Source organism: Oncorhynchus nerka, linkage group LG14 (genome assembly GCF_034236695.1).
Source record: "Oncorhynchus nerka isolate Pitt River linkage group LG14, Oner_Uvic_2.0, whole genome shotgun sequence".
Taxonomy (NCBI): domain Eukaryota; kingdom Metazoa; phylum Chordata; class Actinopteri; order Salmoniformes; family Salmonidae; genus Oncorhynchus; species Oncorhynchus nerka.
Window position 1 is genome coordinate 21,859,842 of NC_088409.1, and position 22,435 is coordinate 21,882,276.

The 22,435-nt window shown below is 44.3% G+C and overlaps 2 protein-coding genes across 7 annotated transcripts in view; both read right to left on the minus strand.

Annotated features, from left to right (window-relative positions):
* Positions 1–20,144, minus strand: part of LOC115122687 (pre-B-cell leukemia transcription factor-interacting protein 1-like) — a 32,674-nt gene extending 12,530 nt beyond the window's left edge. For 3 of the 5 annotated variants that reach the window (XM_065027774.1, XM_065027775.1, XM_065027772.1), the window contains exons 1-3: positions 19,990–20,144; positions 5,947–6,029; positions 5,687–5,777 (exon numbers count right to left, since the gene is read on the minus strand). In XM_065027774.1, the coding sequence (XP_064883846.1) occupies positions 5,687–5,777; positions 5,947–6,029; positions 19,990–20,134 (319 nt within the window). In that variant the 5' untranslated portion in view covers positions 20,135–20,144. Of the gene's footprint in view, positions 1–5,686; positions 5,778–5,946; positions 6,030–19,876; positions 19,937–19,989 lie in introns of those variants that run through there. The other 2 variants (XM_065027776.1, XM_065027777.1) reach the window with 2 other exon arrangements.
* Positions 20,145–20,401: 257 nt separating this feature from the next.
* lenep (lens epithelial protein) lies at positions 20,402–22,042 on the minus strand. 2 transcript variants are annotated; one of them, XR_003862498.1, is made up of 3 exons: positions 21,017–22,039; positions 20,906–20,934; positions 20,402–20,692 (listed from the first exon to the last, which is right to left on the minus strand). XR_003862498.1 is itself a non-coding variant. In XM_029651926.1 (2 exons), exon 1 carries the CDS (start codon positions 21,239–21,241, stop codon positions 21,050–21,052), a length of 192 nt encoding a protein of 63 aa, XP_029507786.1. In that variant the 5' UTR covers positions 21,242–22,042; the 3' UTR covers positions 20,402–20,692; positions 21,017–21,049. The 2 variants fall into 2 exon arrangements, 1 of the variants encoding a protein (XP_029507786.1); XM_029651926.1 differs by lacking the exon at positions 20,906–20,934 and having other exon boundaries at positions 21,017–22,042.
* Between the last annotated feature and the right edge of the window lie 393 nt (positions 22,043–22,435).

Below are 22,435 nucleotides of genomic sequence, written 5' to 3' on the forward strand. Positions count from 1 at the left end.
CCTAACAGCTTTATGGAGGCCCTAACAGCTTTATGTAGGCCCTAACAGTTTTATGTAGGCCCTAACAGCTTTATGTAGGCCCTAACAGTTTGTGGGCACCGTTTGTCACCGTTATAGTGCAATTAATGTATTGTGTAGTGTTGTGTAGTGGCTTTATTGGCATAAATCAAACATTTTCTGAGTTTTGCCCCACCAAGATGTACATGCTAAAATCACCACTGTTGCAATATGTGTTGTGTACCTGTAGGTTCTCATGTGGCAATACAATAAGCTCCGAAAGTATTGGGACAGTGAATTTTTTGTTGTCGTTTTGGTTCTGTACTCCGGCACATTGGATTTGAAATGATACGGTGACTGAGGTTAAAGTACAGACTCAACTTTAATGAGGGTATATTCATCCATACCATTGAGAAATTACAGAACTTTTTGTACATAGTCCTCACATTTTAGGGGACCAAAAGTACTGGGACAAATTAATTTATATTATGTTCGTTAAATTAGTCTAAAGTTTAGTATTTGGTACCATATTCCTAGCACACAATGATTGCAGTAAGCGTGTTACTCTACAAACTTGTTGGATGCATTTGCAGTTTGTTCTGGTTGTGTTTCATATGTTGTTGTGCCCAATGGAAATGAATGGTAAATAATGTAGTGTCATTTTGTAGTCACTTGTATTATCAATAAACACTTCTAAACACTTCTACATTAATGTGGATGCTACCATGATTATGGATAGTTCTGAATGAATCGTGAATAATGATGAGTCAGAAAGTAAGACGCACAAATATCATACCCCCAAGACATGCTAATCTCTCACCATTACAATAACAGGAGAGCAGAGCATTTTATATCATACCCCCAAGACATGCTAATCTCTCACCATTACAATAACAGGAGAGGTTAGCATTTTATATCATACCCCCAAGACATGCTAATCTCTCACCATTACAATAACAGGAGAGGTTAGCATTTTATATCATACCCCCAAGACATGCTAATCTCTCACCATTACAATAACAGGAGAGGTTAGCATTTTATATCATACCCCCAAGACATGCTAATCTCTCACCATTACAATAACAGGGGAGGTTAGCATTTTATATCACACCCCCAAGACATGCTAATCTCTCACCATTACAATAACAGGGGAGGTTAGCATTTTATATCATACCCCCAAGACATGCTAATCTCTCACCATTACAATAACAGGGGAGATTAGCATTTTATATCATACCCCCAAGACATGCTAATCTCTCACCATTACAATAACAGGGGAGATTAGCATTTTATATCATACCCCCAAGACATGCTAATCTCTCACCATTACAATAACAGGGGAGATTAGCATTTTATATCATACCCCCAAGACATGCTAATCTCTCACCATTACAATAACAGGAGAGGTTAGCATTTTCTACCAATACATGCTTATCTCCCACCATCACAAAATAAGGGGAGGTCAGTATTTTTTTTTTGTGGGGGGGGGGGGGGTATTTTGTGGGGGGGTATTTGAGCGTCTAACTTTCTCACTCATCATTATTCACAATTCATTCAGGACTATCCGTAATCTTGGCAGCTTTCACATCAATGCAGAAGTCTTTAAAAACATATATTCTTATGTACAATAAACCTGACTTAAAACGATACAATTCATTCATTTACCATTCATTTCTACTGGGCAAAAACTTATCTGAAACACAACCAAAACAAACAGCAAATGCATCCAACAAGTTTGTAGAGTCACACGCTTGCGCAGACCAGCTGGCTGGTGTGTTTATGGACATATTCAATCAATCCTTATCCCAGTCTGCTGTTCCCACATGCTTCAAGAGGGCCACCATTGTTCCTGTTCCCAAGAAAGCTAAGGTAACTGAGCTAAATGACTATCGCCCCGTAGCACTCACTTCTGTCATCATGAAGGATGACACCCCCCCTTAAAAGATTTAGATGCACTATTGTAAAGTGGCTGTTCCACTGGATGTCTTAAGGTGAACGCACCAATTTGTAAGTCGCTCTGGATAAGAGCGTCTGCTAAATGACTTAAATGTAAATGTAAAATGAAGTGCTTTGAGAGACTAGTCAAGGACCACACCACCTCCACCCTACCTGACACCCTAGACCCACTCCAATTTGCTTACCGCCCAAATAGGTCCACAGATGACGCAATCGCAATCACACTGCCCTAACCCATCTGGACAAGAGGAATACCTATGTAAGAATGCTGTTCATCGACTACAGCTCAGCATTTAACACCATAGTACCCTCCAAACTCATCATTAAGCTCGAGACCCTGGGTCTCGACCCCACCCTGTGCAACTGGGTCCTGGACTTCCTGACGGGCCGCCCCCAGGTGGTGAGGGTAGGTAACAACATCTCCACCCCTCTGATCCTCAACACTGGGACCCCACAAGGGTGCGTTCTCAGCCCTCTCCTGTACTCCCTGTTCACTCATGACTGCGTGGCCATGCACGCCTCCAACTCAATCATCAAGTTTGCAGATGACACTACAGTGGTAGGCTTGATTACCAACAACGACAACAACGACGAGACGGCCAACAGGGAGGAGAGGAGGTGAGGGCCCTCGGAGTGTGGTGTCAGGAAAATAACCTCACACTCAACAAAACAAAGGAGATGATCGTGGACTTCAGGAAACAGCAGAGGGAGCAGACCCTATTCAAATCGACGGGACAGTAGTGGAGAAAGTGGGAAGTTAAGTTCCTCAGCGTACACATCACGGACAAACTGAAATGGTCCACCCACACAGACAGTATGGTGAAGAAGGCGCAGCAGCGTCTCTTCAACCTCAGGAGGCTGAAGAAATTCGGCTTGTCACCAAAAACACACAAACTTTTACAGATGCACAATTGAGAGCATCCTGTCGGGCTGTATCACCGCCTGGTACGGCAACTGCACCGCCCACAACCGTAAGGCTCTCCAGAGGGTGGTGAGATCATCAAGGACAACAACCACCCGAGCCACTGCCTGTTCACCCCGCTATCATCCAGAAGGCGAGGTCAATACATGTGCATCAAAGCAGGGACCGAGACACTGAAAAACAGCTTCTATCTCAAGGCCATCAGACTGTTAAACAGCCACCACTAACATTGAGTGGCTGCTGCCAACATACTGACTCAACTCAAGCCACTTTAATAATGGAAAAATGGATGTAATAAATGTATCACTATCCACTTTAAACAATGCCACTTAATACAATGTTTACATACCCTACATTACTCATCTCATATGTATATACTGTACTCTATACCATCTACTGCATCTTTATGTAATAAATGTATCACTAGCCACTTTAAACAATGCCACTTAATACAATGTTTACATACCCTACATTACTCATCTCATATGTATGTATTGTACTCTATACCATCTACTGCATCTTGCCTATGCCGTTCGGCCATCACTCATTCATATATTTTTATGTACATATTCTTCATCCCTTTACACTTGTGTGTGTATAAGGTAGTTGTTGTGAAATTGTTAGGTTAGATTACTTGTTACATATTATTGCATGGTTGGAACTAGAAGCACAAGCATGTTCTACACTCGCATTAACATCTGCTAACCATGTGTACGTGACAAATACATTGTAATTTGAGAAGTGAATTTGTTCCCTATACTAGGGGTACTATGTACAACAAGTGCTGTTAATTCTACACAGTCTACCCAATATGTATGAAAATACCCTCAAATCAAAGCTTGACAGTCTGCACTTTAACCTCATTTCAAATCCAAAGTGCTGGAGTACAGAGCCAAAATATGTCCAATACTTTTGGTGCTCACTGTATGACTGGGTACACCTGTAGGTTTCTCTGCAGCAGTATAACTGGGTGTACCTGTAGGTTCTCTGCAGCAGTATGACTGGGCGTACCTGTAGGTTTCTCTGCAGCAGTATGACTGGGCGTACCTGTAGGTTTCTCTGCAGCAGTATGACTGGGCGTACCTGTAGGTTTCTCTGCAGCAGTATGACTGGGCGTACCTGTAGGTTTCTCTGCAGCAGTATGACTGGGCGTACCTGTAGGTTTCTCTGCAGCAGTATGACTGGGCGTACCTGTAGGTTTCTCTGCAGCAGTATGACTGGGCGTACCTGTAGGTTTCTCTGCAGCAGTATGACTGGGCGTACCTGTAGGTTTCTCTGCAGCAGTATGACTGGGCGTACCTGTAGGTTTCTCTGCAGCAGTATGACTGGGCGTACCTGTAGGTTTCTCTGCAGCAGTATGACTGGGCGTACCTGTAGGTTTCTCTGCAGCAGTATGACTGGGCGTACCTGTAGGTTTCTCTGCAGCAGTATGACTGGGCGTACCTGTAGGTTTCTCTGCAGCAGTATGACTGGGCGTACCTGTAGGTTTCTCTGCAGCAGTATGACTGGGCGTACCTGTAGGTTTCTCTGCAGCAGTATGACTGGGCGTACCTGTAGGTTTCTCTGCAGCAGTATGACTGGGCGTACCTGTAGGTTTCTCTGCAGCAGTATGACTGGGCGTACCTGTAGGTTTCTCTGCAGCAGTATGACTGGGCGTACCTGTAGGTTTCTCTGCAGCAGTATGACTGGGCGTACCTGTAGGTTTCTCTGCAGCTGTATGACTGGGCGTACCTGTAGGTTTCTCTGCAGCAGTATGACTGGGCGTACCTGTAGGTTTCTCTGCAGCAGTATGACTGGGCGTACCTGTAGGTTTCTCTGCAGCAGTATGACTGGGCGTACCTGTAGGTTTCTCTGCAGCAGTATGACTGGGTGTACCTGTAGGTTTCTCTGCAGCAGTATGACTGGGTGTACCTGTAGGTTTCTCTGCAGCAGTATGACTGGGTGTACCTGTAGGTTTCTCTGCAGCAGTATGACTGGGTGTACCTGTAGGTTTCTCTGCAGCAGTATGACTGGGTGTACCTGCAGGTTTCTCTGCGGCAGTATGACTGGGTGTACCTGCAGGTTTCTCTGCGGCAGTATGACTGGGTGTACCTGCAGGTTTCTCTGCAGCAGTATGACTGGGTGTACCTGTAGGTTTCTCTGCAGCAGTATGACTGGGTGTACCTGTAGGTTTCTCTGCAGCAGTATGACTGGGTGTACCTGCAGGTTTCTCTGCGGCAGTATGACTGGGTGTACCTGTACGTTTCTCTGCAGCAGTATGACTGGGTGTACCTGTAGGTTTCTCTGCAGCAGTATGACTGGGCGTACCTGTAGGTTTCTCTGCAGCAGTATGACTGGGCGTACCTGTAGGTTTCTCTGCAGCAGTATGACTGGGCGTACCTGTAGGTTTCTCTGCAGCAGTATGACTGGGCGTACCTGTAGGTTTCTCTGCAGCAGTATGACTGGGCGTACCTGTAGGTTTCTCTGCAGCAGTATGACTGGGCGTACCTGTAGGTTTCTCTGCAGCAGTATGACTGGGCGTACCTGTAGGTTTCTCTGCAGCAGTATGACTGGGCGTACCTGTAGGTTTCTCTGCAGCAGTATGACTGGGCGTACCTGTAGGTTTCTCTGCAGCAGTATGACTGGGCGTACCTGTAGGTTTCTCTGCAGCAGTATGACTGGGTGTACCTGTAGGTTTCTCTGCAGCAGTATGACTGGGTGTACCTGTAGGTTTCCCCGCAGCAGTATGACTGGGTGTACCTGTAGGTTTCTCTGCAGCAGTATGACTGGGTGTACCTGTAGGTTTCTCTGCGGCAGTATGACTGGGTGTACCTGTAGGTTTCTCCGCAGCAGTATGACTGGGTGTATCTTCATGGTGTTCTGTTCCCTCCGCTACAGGCCTCAGTGTCTCAGCAACAGTCTCCTGAGACACACACATTATTTAATTGACCCATATGGTGACACATTAATCCCATTTGAAAAACAAATGTTCAAAACTCAAACTTTTGTAAACTCTGCAGTTCGCACACACACACACACACACACACACACACACACACACACACACACACTAAAGTGTAAAGAGAGCGTACCTCAGCTGTGAGGACAGTCCAGCTACTGCTGTTGGCAGCACCACTGCTGTCAGACATTGCCCCCTCGTGGCTCTGACCAGCACCTGCAAGTCAGACACAGTACTTCAGCACAGGCTATAGACAGGCCTACAGTAGGCCAGCAATATTGAAATCCTGGCCTCAAGGTCCACAGTTGAATGGTTTTCATTCTTTCCTTCAACTGATTTAAACCTGGGAAACCAAGTGTGTGCCTGTCATGGGCGATTACATTACATTGATAGAGTAAGGGCCAGAGTAAGGGCCAGAGTATGGGCCAGAGTAAGGGCCAGAGTAAGGGCCAGAGTAAGGGCCAGAGGGAGAGGAGAAAGGCAGCAGTACTGCAGAGAGGCCCCCAGGGCCTGAATAGTGTTGCTATAGACTTTATGTACAGATACTAAAAAGACACCAGGAAATGAGCTCCAAGAGATTTGAATTCAATAAGTCTGTTGTAAGGATTCCCATGTATAACAGAGAGACACGTGGTTGTACACAAAGCTAAGCAAGGTTTGAAATTATTATTTTAGTCAAACATAGTGGCAAGAAAAAGTATGTGAACCCGTTGGAATTACCTGGATTTCTGCATAAATTAGTCATAACATTTGATCTGATCTTCATCTAAGTCACAACAATAGACAAACAGTGTGCTTAAACTAATAACACAAATTATTGTATTGTTCTTGTCTATATTGAATACATAATTTAAACATTCACAGTGTAGGTTTGAAAAGTATGTGAACCCCTAGGCTAATGACTTCTCCAAAAGCTAATTGGAGTCAGGAGTCACCTAACCTGGAGTCCAATCAATGAAAAGAGATTGGAGATGTTGGTTAGAGCTGCCCTGCCCTATATAAAAAAAAACTCACAAAATGTGAGTTTGCTATTCACAAGAAGCATTGCCCGAAGTGAACCATGCCTTGAAGAAATGAGATCTCAGAAGACCCAAGATTAAGAATTGTTGACTTGCATAAATCTGGAAAGGGTTACAACATTATCTCTAAAAGCTTTGATGTAAATGGAGGAAGTTCAGCAAAGATGACTGCAAGAGCACAGCGCAGAATGCTCAATGGGGGTTAAGAAGAAACCTAGAGTGTCAGCTAAAGACTTACAGAAATCTCTGGAACATGCTAACATCTCTGTTGACGAATCTACGATACATAAAACAAGAATGGTGTTCATGGGAGAACACCACGAAAGACGCCACTGCTGCCCAAAAAAAGAATTGCTGCACATGGGAAGTTGGCAAAAGGGCAGCTGGATGTTCCACAGAGCTACTGGCAAAATATTCTGTGGACAGATGAAACTACAGTTCAGTTGTTTGGAAGGAAGGAACACACAACACTGTGTGGAGAACAAAGGCACAGCACACCAACATCAAAACATCATCCCAACTATAAAGCATGGTTTTGTAAAGAGGGATGGTCCAACATTTCTCCTGACCAGTGCAGGAGTGCAGGTCTGATCTGCAACTACAGAAAATGTTTGGTTGAGGTTATTGCTGCTAAAGGAGGATCATCAACCAGTTATTAAATCCAAGGGTTCACATACTTTTCCCACCCTGCACTGTGAATGTTTACACGGTGTGTTCAATAAAGACATGAAAACGTATCATTGTTTGTGTGTTATTAGTTTAAGAAGACTTTCTTTGTCTATTGTTGTGACTTAGATCACATTTTATGACCAACTTATGCAGGAATCCAGGTAATTCCAAAGGGATCAGATACAGTGGCAAGATAAAGTATCTGTTTGGGCTTCTTGTTCCGCCCCCCTGACCATCCGCTCAGAGTCAGTATGATACAGTACAGTTCACTGTTCCACTTCTCATTCTGAAGGCCTTACAGGGTCAGTATGATACAGTACAGTTCACTGTTCCACTTCTCATTCTGTTACTGAAGGCCTTCAGAGTATGATACAGTACAGTTCACTGTTCCACTTCTCATTCTGTTACCGAAGGCCTTACAGAGTCAGTATGATACAGTACAGTTCACTGTTCCACTTCTCATTCTGTTACCGAAGGCCTTACAGAGTCAGTATGATACAGTACAGTTCACTGTTCCACTTCTCATTCTGTTACCGAAGGCCTTACAGAGTCAGTATGATACAGTACAGTTCACTGTTCCACTTCTCATTCTGTTACCGAAGGCCTTACAGAGTCAGTATGATACAGTACAGTTCACTGTTCCACTTCTCATTCTGTTAGTCAGTATGATACAGTAAGTTCACTGTTCCACTTCTCCTTACAGAGTCAGTATGATTACCGAGGGCCTTACAGAGTCAGTACAGTTCACTGTTCCACTTCTCATTCTGTTACCGAAGGCCTTACAGAGTCAGTATGATACAGTACAGTTCACTGTTCCACTTCTCATTCTGTTACCAGTTCACTGTTCCACTTCTCATTCTGACCGAAGGCCTTACAGAGTCAGTATGATACAGTACAGTTCACTGTTCCACTTCTCATTCTGTTAGAGGCCTTACAGAGTCAGTATGATACAGTACAGTTCACTGTTCCACTTCTCATTCTGTTACTGAAGGCCTTACAGAGTCAGTATGATACAGTACAGTTCACTGTTCCACTTCTCATTCTGTTACCGAAGGCCTTACAGAGTCAGCATGATACAGTACAGTTCACTGTTCCACTTCTCATTCTGTTACCGAAGGCCTTACAGAGTCATGATACAGTACAGTTCACTGTTCCACTTCTCATTCTGTTACCGAAGGCCTTACAGAGTCAGTATGATACAGTACAGTTCACTGTTCTCATTCTGTTCATTCTGTTGATACAGTACAGTTCACTGTTCCACTTCTCATTCTGTTAGAAGGCCTTACAGAGTCAGTATGATACAGTACAGTTCACTGTTCCACTTCTCATTCTGTTACCGAAGGCCTTACAGAGTCAGTATGATACAGTACAGTTCACTGTTCCACTTCTCATTCTGTTACCGAAGGCCTTACAGAGTCAGTATGATACAGTACAGTTCACTGTTCCACTTCTCATTCTGTTACCGAAGGCCTTACAGAGTCAGTATGATACAGTACAGTTCACTGTTCCACTTCTCATTCTGTTACCGAAGGCCTTACAGAGTCAGCATGATACAGTACAGTTCACTGTTCCACTTCTCATTCTGTTACCGAAGGCCTTACAGAGTCAGTATGATACAGTACAGTTCACTGTTCCACTTCTCATTCTGTTACCGAAGGCCTTACAGAGTCATGATAGTACAGTTCACATTCTGTTCACTGTATGATTCCACTGTTCCACTTCTCATTCTGTTCATTCTGTGATACAGTACAGTTCACTGTTCCACTTCTCATTCTGTTACCGAAGGCCTTACAGAGTCAGTATGATACAGTACAGTTCACTGTTCCACTTCTCATTCTGTTACCGAAGGCCTTACAGAGTCAGTATGATACAGTACAGTTCACTGTTCCACTTCTCATTCTGTTACCGAAGGCCTTACAGAGTCAGTATGATACAGTACAGTTCACTGTTCCACTTCTCATTCTGTTACCGAAGGCCTTACAGAGTCAGTATGATACAGTACAGTTCACTGTTCCACTTCTCATTCTGTTACCGAAGGCCTTACAGAGTCAGTATGATACAGTACAGTTCACTGTTCCACTTCTCATTCTGTTACCGAAGGCCTTACAGAGTCAGTATGATACAGTACAGTTCACTGTTCCACTTTCATTCTGTTCCGAAGGCCTTACAGAGTCAGTATTACAGTTCACTGTTCCACTTCTCATTCTGTTACCGAAGGCCTTACAGAGTCAGTATGATACAGTACAGTTCACTGTTCCACTTCTCATTCTGTTACCGAAGGCCTTACAGAGTCAGTATGATACAGTACAGTTCACTGTTCCACTTCTCATTCTGTTACCGAAGGCCTTACAGAGTCAGTATGATACAGTACAGTTCACTGTTCCACTTCTCATTCTGTTCGAAGGCCTTACTGTATGATACAGTACAGTTCACTGTTCCACTTCTCATTCTGTTAGCCTTACAGTCAGTATGATACAGTACAGTTCAGTTCCACTTCTCATTCTGTTGATAGTCAGTATGATACAGTTCACTGTTCCACTTCTCATTCTGTTACCGAAGGCCTTACAGAGTCAGTATGATACAGTACAGTTCACTGTTCCACTTCTCATTCTGTTACCGAAGGCCTTACAGAGTCAGTATGATACAGTTCTCACAGTTCCACTTTCATTCTGTTCCAGGCCTTACAGAGTCAGTATGATACAGTACAGTTCACTGTTCCACTTCTCATTCTGTTACCGAAGGCCTTACAGAGTCAGTATGATACAGTACAGTTCACTGTTCCACTTCTCATTCTGTTACCGAAGGCCTTACAGAGTCAGTATGATACAGTACAGTTCACTGTTCCACTTCTCATTCTGTTACCGAAGGCCTTACAGAGTCAGTATGATACAGTACAGTTCACTGTTCCACTTCTCATTCTGTTACCGAAGGCCTTACAGAGTCAGTATGATACAGTACAGTTCACTGTTCCACTTCTCATTCTGTTACCGAAGGCCTTACAGAGTCAGTATGATACAGTACAGTTCACTGTTCCACTTCTCATTCTGTTACCGAAGGCCTTACAGAGTCAGTATGATACAGTACAGTTCACTGTTCCACTTCTCATTCTGTTACCGAAGGCCTTACAGAGTCAGTATGATACAGTACAGTTCACTGTTCCACTTCTCATTCTGTTACCGAAGGCCTTTCAGTATGATACAGTACAGTTCTGTTCCACTTCTCATTCTGTTACCGAAGGCCTTACAGAGTCAGTCATGATACAGTACAGTTCACTGTTCCACTTCTCATTCTGTTACCGAAGGCCTTACAGAGTCAGTATGATACAGTACAGTTCACTGTTCCACTTCTCATTCTGTTACCGAAGGCCTTACAGAGTCAGTATGATACAGTACAGTTCACTGTTCCACTTCTCATTCTGTTACCGAAGGCCTTACAGAGTCAGTATGATACAGTACAGTTCACTGTTCCACTTCTCATTCTGTTACCGAAGGCCTTACAGAGTCAGTATGATACAGTACAGTTCACTGTTCCACTTCTCATTCTGTTACCGAAGGCCTTACTTACAGAGTCAGTATGATACAGTACAGTTCACTGTTCCACTTCTCATTCTGTTAGTTCACTGTTCCACTTCTCATTCTGTTACCGAAGGCCTTACAGAGTCAGCATGATACAGTACAGTTCACTGTTCCACTTCTCATTCTGTTACCGAAGGCCTTACAGAGTCAGCATGATACAGTACAGTTCACTGTTCCACTTCTCATTCTGTTACCGAAGGCCTTACAGAGTCAGCATGATACAGTACAGTTCACTGTTCCACTTCTCATTCTGTTACCGAAGGCCTTACAGAGTCAGTATGATACAGTACAGTTCACTGTTCCACTTCTCATTCTGTTACCGAAGGCCTTACAGAGTCAGTATGATACAGTACAGTTCACTGTTCCACTTCTCATTCTGTTACTGAAGGCCTTACAGAGTCAGTATGATACAGTACAGTTCACTGTTCCACTTCTCATTCTGTTACCGAAGGCCTTACAGAGTCAGCATGATACAGTACAGTTCACTGTTCCACTTCTCATTCTGTTACTGAAGGCCTTACAGAGTCAGCATGATACAGTACAGTTCACTGTTCCACTTCTCATTCTGTTACTGAAGGCCTTACAGAGTCAGTATGATACAGTACAGTTCACTGTTCCACTTCTCATTCTGTTACCGAAGGCCTTACATAGTCAGTATGATACAGTACAGTTCACTGTTCCACTTCTCATTCTGTTACCGAAGGCCTTACAGAGTCAGTATGATACAGTACAGTTCACTGTTCCACTTCTCATTCTGTTACCGAAGGCCTTACAGAGTCAGTATGATACAGTACAGTTCACTGTTCCACTTCTCATTCTGCTACTGAAGGCCCTACAGCATCAGTATGCTACAGTGTTGTCCTCATTCTGCTACTGAAGGCCCTACAGCATCAGTATGCTACAGTGTTGTCCTCATTCTGCTACTGAAGGCCCTACAGCATCAGTATGCTACAGTACTGTCCTCATTCTGCTACTGAAGGCCCTACAGCATCAGTATGCTACAGTGTTGTCCTCATTCTGCTACTGAAGGCCCTACAGCATCAGTATGCTACAGTGTTGTCCTCATTCTGCTACTGAAGGCCCTACAGCATCAGTATGCTACAGTGTTGTCCTCATTCTGCTACTGAAGGCCCTACAGCATCAGTATGCTACAGTGTTGTCCTCATTCTGCTACTGAAGGCCCTACAGCATCAGTATGCTACAGTGTTGTCCTCATTCTGCTACTGAAGGCCCTACAGCATCAGTATGCTACAGTACTGTTCCACTCCTCATTCTGTTGCTTAAACTCCTCATTTACATCCTCTGTTTTTACATGCACAGGAAGTGTGTGTGTGTACATGAAGTGCACACTCCTGTGAGTGTATTCAGTCCTTCATTAGTAGTATAGTGTGTGTTGCTAGCATTGTGGCTACCCTGGCTTCTGACTGGCTGACGCATGCTTTGGCAGAGACAGGGGTTACTATGGCTCGGGCCATTGTAGAATTAGAATTAGTAGAACAGACATTCCCAAAGAAGCAGTGGATTGGCCTACACCCGGAGCCACACTACGTACAGGAAGGCCAGGTATTATTATTATTTTTTTAAATGTTCGATTAATTGATGCCAACCACAATCTCTTTTATTCTGCCTTTCTCAAAGTTCTACTACACATGCACAAAATGGCAAATTCTATTGTCATTCGGTGGATTTTAGATTACTAGTCCATTCTAGTCATTGTGATTCTATGTCTGGCCAGGCAGTGCAGGAGGCACCTCCACTCAGGCTGAAATTACTGGGGCAGAAACCAACTGACTGAAAATACTGGACAGGGTTCTAAAACGACGCAATAAACTGCATTAGCACCCCTCTATTGAAATTAGGGGGGAAAAGTGTCCTGTCTACTTTTAAAAGTATGTTCTTCAATTAAATTGGACTTTCTGGGCTACTTCCAATACGGGTTATTATTGTCATTGTGTCTGACACCATCTTCAATCATGCCACTTCTGTCAGATCACAGCATGACACACTTTAGTCCCCCATGTCTCTTCTCTGTCCCACAGTCATTTAGGTCTTCTAATCAGGCTCTTCCCATGAGAGGCCTATTGAACGTCGCCTCGGGCCAACAGAGCATTGTGGAGCATATCGTGGAATGACTTAAATATAGATATTAGCCTAGCTAAATATAGAGCCAATGAGATAGACTCCAAGACAGAAAGAGCGAACAGTGCCCTGGTGAATCAATCAAACATGCACACGCATTCTGAAGGAGCGTCACTGTCTTAACTGTGGATCATTTAAAGAGGCAGTGACGACCCGTCATTCAGGGCAGAGCTAAAAAATATACAAATAACACATGTACAGATTTTTTTTGCATGTTGTTTGGCATTAATGTCAGTTTGCAAACAATAATTGAGTTAATAAAGCCGCATACAGTCTGTTTTTTGCTTTCTTAAGGCAGCTCCAAAATGCAGGTGTCTCATGGGGACACTAAGTCACCGCAAAATCTACAGGTAGAGCTTGAAAATTCAAGCCCCTTGGGTGCCCATCCAAGAAGGCTCAAGGTCTTTGTCGTCAAATCACATATCTACCGTAGCTTTGATTGGACTGATCATGTCAACATTTCAAAGTCCTAGCTAGCAGTCAAAATCATGAACCAAGTCAACAATCTACTGGCAAATCCTTTCAATACTTGTCATATGAAGAGAAATTATACATAAAATGTATCGTTGCTCATCGGAAATTGGACATAAACATTACACAAGAAGTTGGAAATGTCAAATTCAACAATGAGTGGTTTGGAAGGAATCAGTGGCTAACTGCAAACATCGCAAAGCAATCACTAGCCTGCTATTCAGTGGAGAGGGTGTGTAGTCCAAGTCTGGGTTTAAGGGTCTCTTTTCCAAGCTTAAAAGGATAAACATTCAAACACCATGGGCCATAAAAGGGTGAATACATTAGCCATGCGGTCAACCCAGACTTCTACAGTTTGAGTTTATTTTTACAGGGACAGTGCACATTTATCAACGTTTCAGTAAAAGTGCCGGTTTTAGCCAGCCGGCTAATTTTCAACCGCAGTCCCTGGGCAGGTTATTAAAAACAATTTGAATACAGTATTCAAAACAACTGGAAAACCGGAAATGGGAAATCTCAGACCTCAGTGAATTCCAGACAACTGGGAACACGTTAAAAAAAGAGCTCTGACTGGGAAAATACATTTTGAACAGTCATCCAACTCTAAATAACAAGTCGGGACTTGGGCCTCTTTCTAGAGCTCACCTTGTCCCCCCCCCCCGAGTGGAAATACAAAATTGATTGTGCATGCCATATGGACCTTTTTAGGATATGAAAAAGGATTTTATCTAACAAAACGTCACTTCATGTTATCTCTGGGACCCTTCGGATGATAAATCAGAGCAAGATTTCAGAATGAAGTACACATTTCACCTTCAGAGGTGAATTTTTCAAACCTATCGTGGTGAAAAAAGTGTTATATTGTTAGGAGCTCTCCTCAAACAATAGCATGACATTTTTTTTGCATTAATAGCCACTGTAAATTGGACAGTGCAGTTATATTAACAAGAATTGAAGCTTTCAGCCGATATTAGACACTTATTCTGTATACTTCTGGCCCATCTTTGGACACTGTTAATTAACCTCTCCTTCCGTGGCCTCCAACTGCTCTTAAATGCAAGTAAAACTAAATGCATGCTCTTCAAACGATCGCTGCCCACACCTGCCCGCCTGTTCAGCATCACTACTCTGGACGGTCCTGAATTGGTATTTGTAGTTGTCCACATATTCTGGTTAGACTGTAAACTCTCCTTCCAGACTCACATTAAGCATCTCCAATCCAAAATTAAATCTAGAATCCGCTTCCTATTTCGCAAAAAAGTATGTTTCACTCATGCTGCCAAACAGATCCTCGTAAAACTGACTATCCTACCAATCCTTGACTTCAACGAAGTCATTTACAAAATAGCCTCCAACACTCAGCAAATTGGATGCAGTCGATCACAGTGCCATCTGTTTTGTCATCAAAGCCCCAGCTTCTTCCGGCAGAAATTTGCATCCTGAAATTTGCATCCTGTTGCAACTCCAAAAAGTTCTGGGACACTGTAAAGTCCATGGAGAACAAGAGCACCTCCTCCCAGCTGCCCACTGCACTGAGGCTAGGTAACACGGTCACCACCGATAAATCCATGATTATCGAAAACTTCAACAAGCATTTCTCAACGGCTGGCCATGCCTTCCCTTCAGGCTACTCCAACCTCGGCCAACAGCTCTGCCCCCCCCGCAGCTACTCGCCCAAGCCTCTCCAGGTTCTCCTTTACCCAAATCCAGATAGCAGATGTTCTGAAAGAGCTGCAAAACCTGGAACCGTACAAATCAGCTGGGCTTGACAATCTGGACCCTCTATTTCTGAAACTATCCGCCGCCATTGTCGCAACCCCTATTACCAGCCTGTTCAACCTCTCTTTCATATCGTCTGAGATCCCCAAGGATTGGAAAGCTACCGCAGTCATCCCCCTCTTCAAAGGGGGAGACACCCTGGACCCAAACTGTTACAGACCTATATCCACCCTGCCCTGCCTATCTAAGGTCTTCGAAAGCCAAGTCAACAAACAGGTCACTGACCATCTCGAATCCCACCATACCTTCTCCGCTGTGCAATCTGGTTTCCGAGCCGGTCACGGGTGCACCTCAGCCACGCTCAAGGTACTAAACGATATCATAACCACCATCGATAAAAGACAGTACTGTGCAGCCGTCTTCATCGACCTGGCCAAGTCTTTCGACTCTGTCAATCACTTTATTCTTATCGGCAGACTCAATAGGCTCGGTTTTTTCTAATGACTGCCTTGCCTGGTTCACCAACTATTTTGCAGACAGAGTTCAGTGTGTCAAATCGGAGGGCATGTTGTCCAGTCCTCTGGCAGTCTCCATGGGGGTGCCACAGGGTTCAATTCTCGGGCCGACTCTTTTCTCTGTATATATCAATGATGTTGCTCTTGCTGCGGGCGATTCCCTGATCCACCTCTACGCAGACGACACCATTCTGTATACTTCCGGCCCTTCCTTGGACACTGTGCTATCTAACCTCCAAACGAGCTTCAATGCCATACAACACTCCTTCCGTGGCCTCCAACTGCTCTTAAACGCTAGTAAAACCAAATGCATGCTTTTCAACCGTTCGCTGCCTGCACCCGCACGCCAGACTAGCATCACCACCCTGGATGGTTCCGACCTAGAATATGTGGACATCTATAAGTACCTAGGTGTCTGGCTAGACTGTAAACTCTCCTTCCAGACTCATATCAAACATCTCCAATCTAAAATCAAATCTAGAGTCGGCTTTCTATTCCACAACAAAGCCTCCTTCACTCACGCCGCCAAACTTACCCTAGTAAAACTGACTATCCTACCGATCCTCGACTTCGGCGACGTCATCTACAAAATAGCTTCCAATACTCTACTCAGCAAACTGGATGCAGTTTATCACAGTGCCATCCGTTTTGTTACTAAAGCACCTTATACCACCCACCACTGCGACCTGTATGCTCTAGTCGGCTGGACCTCACTACATATTCGTCGCCAGACCCACTGGCTCCAGGTCATCTACAAGTCCATGCTAGGTAAAGCTCCACCTTATCTCAGTTCACTGGTCACGATGGCAACACCAACCCGTAGCACGCGCTCCAGCAGGTGTATCTCACTGATCATCCCTAAAGCCAACACCTCATTTGGCCGCCTTTCGTTCCAGTTCTCTGCTGCCTGTGACTGGAACGAATTGCAAAAATCGCTGAAATTGGAGACTTTTATCTCCCTCACCAACTTCAAACATCTGCTATCTGAGCAGCTAACCGATCGCTGCAGCTGTACATAGTCTATCGGTAAATAGCCCACCCAATTTTAACTACCTCTTCCCCATACTGTTTATATTTATTTACTTTTCTGCTCTTTTGCACACCAGTATCTCTACCTGTACATGACCATCTGATAATTTATCACTCCAGTGTTAATCTGCAAAATTGTAATTATTCGCCTACCTCCTCATGCCTTTTGCACACAATGTATATAGACTTTTTTTTCCTACTGTGTTATTGACTTGTTAATTGTTTACTCCATGTGTAACTCTGTGTTGTCTGTTCACACTGCTGTGCTTTATCTTGGCCAGGTCGCAGTTGTAAATGAGAACTTGTTCTCAACTAGCCTACCTGGTTTAATAAAGGTGAAATAAAAAATAAAAAAAATACTACCCACCACTGCGACCTGTACGCTCTCGTTGGCTGGCCCCATATTCGTCGTCAAACCCACTGGCTCAAGGTCATCTATAAGTCTGCTAGGTGAAGCCCCATCTTATCTCAGCTCACTGGTCACCATAGCAGCACCCACCCGTAGCCCCCGCTCCATCAGTTATATTTCACAGTCACCCCAACAGCCAATTCCTCCTTTCGCCGCCTTTCCTTCCAGTTCTTTGCTGCCAATGACTGGAATGAACTGCATTTTTTTTTATCACTGAAGCTGGAAACTCTTATCTCCCTCACTAACTTTAAGCACCAGCTGTCAGAGCAGCTCACAGATCACTGCACCAGTACATAGGCCATCTGTAAATAGCCCATCCAACTACCTCATCCCCATACTGTTATTTTATTTCTCTCCTTGACACCCCAGTATCTCTACATGCACACTCATCTTCTGCACATCTATCACTCCAGTGTATAATTGCTATATTGTAATTATTTCACCACTATGGCCTATTTATTGCCTTACCTCCCTTATCCTACCTCATTTGCACACACTGTATATAGACTTTTTCTATTGTATTATTAACTGTATGTTTGTTTATTCCATGTGTAACTCTGTGTTGTCTGTTCACACTGCTGTGCTTTATCTTGGCCAGGTCGCAGTTGTAAATGAGAACTTGTTCTCATCTAGCCTACCTGGTTAAATAAGGGTAAAATATGTACAGACATTTGTTTTTTCTCTAAAATCTGCATTCTTGACATAATTTGCTGCATGATTTACAACTGTCCCGTTGACAGAGCGCTGATCCTTAAGCAAGTCAGCCAAATCAGCTATGTTTTCATAAAAGACAGTAAATGAGGCTGAATTAACTGTCGCTGCCAGACGAGACTCCGCTGATAGCCAGGTGTAGTGTAACGGATGTGAAACGGTTAGCGTGGTGCGCTAAATAGCGTTTCAATCTGTGACGTCACTTGCTCTGAGACCTAGTAGTTGTTCCCCTTGCTCTGCAAGGGCCGCGGCTTTTGTGGCGCGATGGGTAACGATGCTTCGTGGGTGACTGTTGATGTGTGCAGAGGGTCCCTGGTTCGCGCCCGGGTATGGGCGAGGAGACGGTCTAAAGTTATACTGTTATATTGATGCTGTTGACCCGGATCACTGGTTGCTGCGGAAAAGGAGGAGGTCAAAAAGGGGGGTGAGTGTAACGGATGTGAAACGGTTAGCGTGGTGCGCTAAATAGCGTTTCAATCTGTGACGTCACTTGCTCTGAGACCTAGTAGTTGTTCCCCTTGCTGTTGTTGATGTGTGCAGAGGGTCCCTGGTTCGCGCCCGGGTATGGGCGAGGGAACGGTCTAAAGTTATACTGTTACAGTAGCAGTGGTAAGGATTCACTCCACGGTGCTGAAAAGAAAGCACTGTTTGTCACCACTATAGTGCAATTAATGTATTGTTGGTATATATATATATATATATATATATATATATTGCCCCACCAAGATGTACATGTTAAAATAGCCACTGTAAATAGTAAATGTTCTCTAGACCTATAGTATGTAGCCTGGAATTCTATATAAAATAAATCTAGCTTGTTTAAAGATTTTTTTTTTGTTGTAAAAATGGTGTCAATGAAAGATAACCTCATTCTTCCGTACTCGCTCTCTGAAGTGGATCATGTCTAGAAGGGATACAGCTTTTGTCAAATTGAAGTCAAAAGTTGCATTTTAGCTAACTCCTAAACCTTTTCCTAAATTTAACCTAATTCACCTAACCTGCTATTTTCATTCGCCCAACCTGCTGCATAAATTATCTGAAACCTGCTACGAAAAGTCAATTTGAACTAAAACTGTATCCCTTCTAGACAAAACCTCTGAAGTGGTGTATTAATTTGGCAGCCATGGAGCTCTCGACAGAGTAGTGATCTTCTGAGACACACTCTTGACCCATCAACTTCACAAATGAACAAACGCTTCGGCGCCAGTGGTAGCACACTTGGCCTATACAGGCGTCCACTGCAAACTGCACTTTATCCTCTTTATATTTGCTTAAATAGTCCTGGGTAATAGAGGATGTGCTTTGAAACGAGTTTCTCTCATTCATCTTTAATTACATTTATTTTTGAGTTGTCACATGCTTCTTCCGTCTGTCTGCCAACGGCCTATTATATATATTTATCTGTGTCTCTTTATCTGTGTCTCGGGGAAAGAAAATGACCAAAAATGGTCACAACGCTACACTGCTGGCCTTGTTGAAACATTTACAGCCTAACATCGACTAGACAAGTGTTCAACCTAAGCCTGGCAATGAATAAGCCTGGCAATGAATCATCGCTCCCTGACACCTCATTTGCATGTTACCCATCTCAGTGTCGACAAAGAAGGTGTGTACTCTAAAATGTCAACTGTCACACGGCATCTCCACTGATGAACCATTTAGAAAAATAAAACATCATAATCGAGTGAAACATTTTGACCATCGGTGGGAACACAATATAGAACTAAATAATACTGAAACTTTACTACATCCGCTATAAAACATGTACTATTCAATTGAAAATAAAACCTGTTTTCTGCCAACCTACTATGAAAAACTTGAATCCCTTCCACCGAAAAATCCAGATAGTTACTTTAACCTCTGTCGAGAACCAGGAAACCGTAACATCTAACGTAACATTACATGTTCTACTGCACTTACCTCTGAACGCGTTGGTTCCCTTATAAATGGCAATTCTGTGTAAATCCCTTTCTGCCAAATTAATTGAATGCACCCAACTTCGGAACTTGGAAGAGTCTTTGACACTTGCGTGAGCCACGCTCTCTTGTCCAACCGGGAAGGGCATTCTCTGACGTCCCACCCCTCCTTGCCCATCTCGCCAATGATAATCGCTCTCTCGTGTCGCTCAATGGGCACACTTTCAAATTGATTGACACTCGCAGGTGATAAGAGTGGGTATGCAAAATATACCATACGCAATGCTTTTCCGACGTTGAGTGGTGCAACCTGACACTATGATGACATTGGCAGATGTCAGGCTCTACTTTTTTGTTTCTCACACACACACACACACACACACACACACATCACCTGACTCGTTAGCACACACAAACAAAATCAGATAGTTTATTCCTTGCATATTAAGACTGTACAGAAATTAATAAAACTTGGAATTAAATGTGACCTAAGCAGCATCAAAAGCCATGTCCATTGCTTCACAGGTTTGGTTTCTCCACAGGTCTAGGATCAGCTGATTGGTGTTAAGACGACGCTTCACACACACACTGCAGGTCTCCAGACCGACTGACTCAGTATCAGAGAATAACAGAGATCCTCTGATACACCAGGTAGCACATCAGTTTCCCAAGCCTCCAGACAGGAATACAGAACTGCATCATGGGCACTAAGAGGAGCAAATCCACACACCAGGGCCATATAGTACAACATGTAAACCATAACATACTACACAGTCCTACATACTTGGTAGAATATTTTACAGGTAACATGTAGCTGAAAGGAAATGATGTTGTCAGTAAACAGTTTGGCAAACGTCTTCTATTTTGGAGTCAAACTATGTACAGTATCTACTGTATGTAATGACAAGACTCATACTTACACCGCTTCACACTGTTTTTCTCTCCCCAGCTAAGATGTTAAACACAGAGGAGAAAGAGTGAAAAGGAGGAAGAGAAAAACATCCAGAGACAAGCAGGAAAGAGAACCTCACCCTCGTGCCTCTCTCCCTCTCGTAGTGTCTCAGTCAGTCCAGTATCTCCTTGATGCACCAGCAGCAGAGTACGAAGTAGAGGCACTCCTTGAGGGACTGGATGAAGCCGTAGGCAATGTTCCCACCAAGGAAGTTCTTCCCTCTGCCTAGGCCCATGGCCATGTCACGCAGGTTCTGCCTGAGGGAGGAGGGCATGGCCTGGGGGAGAGGACGCTGGGGGTGCATGGCTCTGTGGCACTGCTCCACACGGAGGACAGGAGGAAGAAATGATAGAAATGGGAGATGAGAGGAATAGGGGTCAGGTCAATCCCAGAGGAGTAGAGGAGGAAAGGAAGAGGAGAAGACCAGGGTTGGACTGGGTGTGAGTGGACAGAGAGCTCCTGTCCAGAGAGCTCCTCCTATAGTGACATCAACACTACCAACACCAGGGGGTGTTCTCTCAGCTCCTGGTCTTTCTCTATTCTATTCTTCTACACTCTGGAACACAGACACACCAGTCACCCCTGGTTATGAAACATTCTGTTCGCTGGCTCTGGGTGTGTTCTGCACCCCACCACCCCTCTCTCTCTCCCTCCCTCCAGCTCTCTCTCTGCATCTCTAGGGTTCTTGCCAGTCTGGAACAGTCTCTCCCTATGTAAAGCATAATCTATCCACCACACCTACGGTACACCCCTCAGGATAGTTCCAGTATCACCTGCTCAATGCAGCTCTACTGTAAAAGCTCACAATATGCCTCCTCTCTTTGTCCAGGACTGTGTGACTGTCTATTGTTTCTCTCTTCTGGTAATCTGTGTTTTGTGTTCTGAACAGGTTGAAATAAGTAAGCCCCACTATTCTGATTTCTATATTGTTGGATGACTACGTGGTGGTCATCGTCCAGGTTGAAATGATTCTGTGAATGACAGCAATATAGAACATTTGCGGACATGGACCCTGCACCAATGCACATTCTCTAACCCCAGACCCTACTGTACACCTTGGCACTTAATGTAGAGGCAAAACTAGCCTCTAACCCCCCCCTGCGGTAACTCAACTAGCCTCTACCTCCCCCCTGCGGTAACTCAACTAGCCTCTACCTCCCCCCTGCGGTAACTCAACTAGCCTCTATCTCCCCCCTGCGGTAACTCAACTAGCCTCTACCTCCCCCCTGCGGTAACTCAACTAGCCTCTACCTCCAACCTGCGGTAACTCAACTAGCCTCTACCTCCCCCTGTGGCAACTCAACAAGCCTCTACCTCCCCCTGTGGCAACTCAAGAAGCCTCTACCTCCCCCTGTGGCAACTCAACAAGCCTCTACCTCCCCTGTGGCAACTCAACAAGCCTCTACCTCCCCCTGTGGCAACTCAACAAGCCTCTACCTCTCCCCTGTGGCAACTCAACTAGCCTCTACCTCCCCTGTGGTAACTCAACTAGCCTCTA